The sequence below is a fragment of the Fukomys damarensis genome, unplaced genomic scaffold (genome assembly GCF_012274545.1).
Source record: "Fukomys damarensis isolate Sample0158 unplaced genomic scaffold, DMR_v1.0_HiC HiC_scaffold_13, whole genome shotgun sequence".
Lineage (NCBI taxonomy): Eukaryota > Metazoa > Chordata > Mammalia > Rodentia > Bathyergidae > Fukomys > Fukomys damarensis.
The window spans coordinates 37,947,024-37,950,349 of NW_022900925.1; the positions used below are offsets into that span (position 1 = coordinate 37,947,024).

At 65.1% G+C, this 3,326-nt stretch overlaps 2 protein-coding genes across 2 annotated transcripts in view; both read right to left on the minus strand.

The window, feature by feature from the left end:
* Kcnh4 (potassium voltage-gated channel subfamily H member 4) overlaps nucleotides 1–498 on the minus strand; it is a gene marked incomplete at its 3' end in the record, with an annotated part of 15,079 nt that extends 14,581 nt beyond the window's left edge. The window contains exons 1-2 of the mRNA XM_010635556.1: nucleotides 478–498; nucleotides 359–399 (exon numbers count right to left, since the gene is read on the minus strand). Of these exons, the coding sequence (XP_010633858.1) occupies nucleotides 359–399; nucleotides 478–498 (62 nt within the window). The remainder of the gene's footprint in view (nucleotides 1–358; nucleotides 400–477) is intronic.
* A 1,019-nt stretch (nucleotides 499–1,517) lies between these two features.
* Ghdc (GH3 domain containing) overlaps nucleotides 1,518–3,326 on the minus strand; it is a 3,278-nt gene continuing 1,469 nt past the window's right edge. The window contains exons 4-9 of the mRNA XM_010635502.1: nucleotides 3,260–3,318; nucleotides 2,899–3,091; nucleotides 2,757–2,828; nucleotides 2,552–2,685; nucleotides 2,029–2,114; nucleotides 1,518–1,913 (exon numbers count right to left, since the gene is read on the minus strand). Of these exons, the coding sequence (XP_010633804.1) occupies nucleotides 1,695–1,913; nucleotides 2,029–2,114; nucleotides 2,552–2,685; nucleotides 2,757–2,828; nucleotides 2,899–3,091; nucleotides 3,260–3,318 (763 nt within the window). The 3' untranslated portion in view covers nucleotides 1,518–1,694. The remainder of the gene's footprint in view (nucleotides 1,914–2,028; nucleotides 2,115–2,551; nucleotides 2,686–2,756; nucleotides 2,829–2,898; nucleotides 3,092–3,259; nucleotides 3,319–3,326) is intronic.

Sequence of the window (3,326 nt, forward strand, 5' to 3'; positions counted from 1 at the left end):
GTGAGCGGGGGTGGGGGTGGGTCCCCACCTACAGCCAGCGCCTCACCCCCTGTCCTCGCGGCCCCTCGGCCGTCCTGCCCCTGCGCCCCTGCTGGGATCCTTCGAGACCCACGGAAGGCCCAGAGGTGCAGCAGGGGCCCTCTGACGCTTCCTCAGGGCCTCCTGTCCCCCTGTTAAAGGTGCGCTGCTCCCCACCTGAGACTGGCCAGTCCGAGTCTTTGCACCACCACTTGGAAACTCAGAGAGAACCGAACATTCGTTTAGTGCGCTGATGCCCCACAGTGCCCCTCCTGCAGCCAGACACGGGGACCTTGGACCCTGGCGGGACCCCAGGCTGTCCGGAACAAGGCTTCCTCACCTGTACCCTTTGCGCTGGCTGAGCGACTCCTGGGGGCTGGGCTGCTGGCAGGGAGCTCAACAAATGAAGCTCCTAAGAAAAGCGGAGACCCACGGCTTGTCCTGCAGCCCGCATCTTACCTTTGTGGGGGGCAGGTTCATGGTGCCTGGGTTCATGGGCTCCCTGGGCTGTCTGCAGAGCAGGGCTGTGGGTGCTCAGGAACCTCGAGGCTGTGACTGTGACGCACCCAGGTCCGGGTTTATAGAGCTCCAAGGTTTTGGGGAAAGGGCAGGCTGCAGACAAAGGCGCGTCTAAGATTAGCATCCCGCCGGCCGGTCTCCAAGCTGGGCCCCAGGAATGGCCGCGGGGAAGCAGGGCAGCCTGCGCTGCCTTGCGGAGCCCAGCCCCCCCATCAGCCTGCCCTCTCCCTAGAGATGGGACGGTCTCCGGGCACTAATGAGGCCACCGTGCCCCCAGGAATGTGAACCCACAAAGGACGGACACCTTGGCAGGCGCTGCCTGGGACAATGAGGGAGGAAACAGCAGCTAATTAGGGCAGTGCTGGGGCCCAGGGTCCACGGTGTGCAGGTCTCTCCCTCCCCCGTTCTCCATGGAGACGGCCCTGGTCCTGATGTGGCCTGTCCCTTCCTCCACTGCCCTTCCACTGAGCAACACGGTGGACACCAGAAGCCACAGGGAAGTCTCCCCGCTGTCCAGTCTGCCGCCCACCTCCGGGGAGTGGGCCCAACCTTCCTGTTTGCCACTGTCCCCCAGTGCCCCGCCCCCGGCACCCCCACATGGTAGTGGTTTGTGAGTCTGAGCCGGAAAGGGACAATGCTAGGCCAGGGTAAGGGACTTTGGAACAGCCCGCCCTGTGTTCTGATTGGCACAGAGGTGGAGAGGGCCCTAGGCTTTGGGGGGCCCCACAAAGGCCCCTGCGTGTGCATGAGACTGGGGTCAAGTCCAGTGCGAGCTGGGGACACCTTGGTGCCCAGAGTGGAAGGTGGGCAGGACCCCTAAGGTTTCCCCAGAGCAGATGGAGCCAAGATTCTGGGTGGGAGAGGTTTGTTGGGGCCGATCTAGGAGGCACAAGTGGAGGGACCCCAGGGAGTGGGACTTGCCTGCCAGGGAGGCCCCAGAGAGCTGAGGACAGGACGCTTCATTCCACACCACGACGACGACAGGGACACTGGATCTTTATTCACAGCTCCCATCCTTTGGACCAGCGTCTCCTGGGGAGTCCTCCCTGCCCCCCACGCTTCCAGCCCACCCAGCACACAGGTCAGGCGCAGGGCTGTGGGGGGGACACAGGAAGCCATTGGTTACGTGGGGACTCTCCAGGGTGGCCGAGAGCGGCTCAGGACAGCAGCTTCCTCTGCAGGAGCTGGGCCAGCCGCCGGTGTTTCAGCACTCGGGGCATCGCAGTGGGCGCAGAGGATGACAGCCCTGTGGCCAGGGCGGCGCGGAGGGCCCTGAAGGCCCCGTGGGCCACCAGGTGCACTTGGGCAGGGCCCACGCTGCCCCGGAAGCGCAGGGACTTGTAGTGCGGGGAGGCGTCCTGCAGGCAGAGGTCCAGCTGGGGACAGAGGCCGGAGACAGGCAGGCAGGCTGTGGGCCTGTGTCCAGGAGCCAGACTGTGCCCACCCCACTGAGCTCCCCGGGGCAGCAGCCAGACCCCTCTGGGCTCTCACTTTGTAGCGATTTTCCTCCGACAGATTCCTCAGCCCCCTCAGCTCCAGGAACACCTCGTAGTGCAGTGCAGAGCCCTCAGAAGAATCTGCAGAGATCCCAAGCCCACCACTCCCTGAGAAAGGGTCCTCTCCTGCTCCCCATGGGGTTTTGTTGTGTTGAGCACACGGCCTTGCTTTGTAGTTCAGGTTGGCCTTGAACTCACTGTGTAGCCCAGGCCGGCCTGGAACTTGCAGCGATCCTCCTGCCTCAGCCTCCCTAGTGCTGGGGTGACAGGCACAAGCCACCTCATCCAGCTTGGGAAACCCCATTCTGAGGTTCCCAGGGAAGGGGCTCGGGGGGTTACACAGAGGAGAGCCTGGAGCCTCAGTCTACACTGGCCAGTGCAGGAAGAGAGCAGGCAGACTGGCAGCAAGGACCATTTGGAACTGCAGAGCTGGTGAGGGGCCGTGGAAGAGTTAAATTCCTCTTGTCCAGAGGTCAGGGTGGCCGCCTCAGGGTGGGAGGTGGGGCCAAGGCACCCACCCAAGACACCGCTGTCCACGCAGCAGTGGTCCAGCAGCTTGGCACCTGGCCACTGCGCCACAGCCCGGCCCAGGGCCTCGGAGAACAGACGCTCACTGGTGACCTCCCCACGCACGCTCAGAGCCTGGCCCAGCCTAGAAGGAAAAAGGTAGAGGTGCCAGGGCCCAGGGCAAGCAGAGGGCAGCCCTTGGTACCCGGCACCTACCTGTCCACGAACCTGACCACCGGACACTGATTGTGGGTGCCAACCACCTGCACGATGTCACCCAGGCAGCACCTGGAAGGGCAACATGGGGGTGAGCTGAGCCCGATGCCCCTCGGGCTGGGTGGCAGGGCTGGGTGGGCACCTGGTCAGGCTGGCGTGGTCAGTGAGCACCAGCTCGTACTCCTTGCCTCGCTGGGCCTCGGCCAGGAGGAGCGTGCGGGTGTCGTCCTCCTGGGCTCCATCCCTGGTGGGCAGCAGCTCGACAAAGGGAGTCCCGGGGGGCAGGAGGTAGACCCCCTGGGGCTGGTCGGACCACGGGTGCAGGGCTAGCAGTCCTGGAGCAGAGCACATGCCTGTCACCGTGCTGCTGTGTCTTCCTGCCCGCCTGGGACCTGGCCCACCGCTGCCTCCGGGCCTCCCCAGCTCCCCGGCGGCTCGGTGTGAACTCGGGGGAGACTGTGGCAGCCACCCCGCTCCCCCAGCCCTGTCTGGTGCCTGCTGACCTCCAGAGGTGGAGTATGCCGGAGAGAAGAAGGCCAGGCCGTGGCACCACAGGGCCCCGCGGGCAGC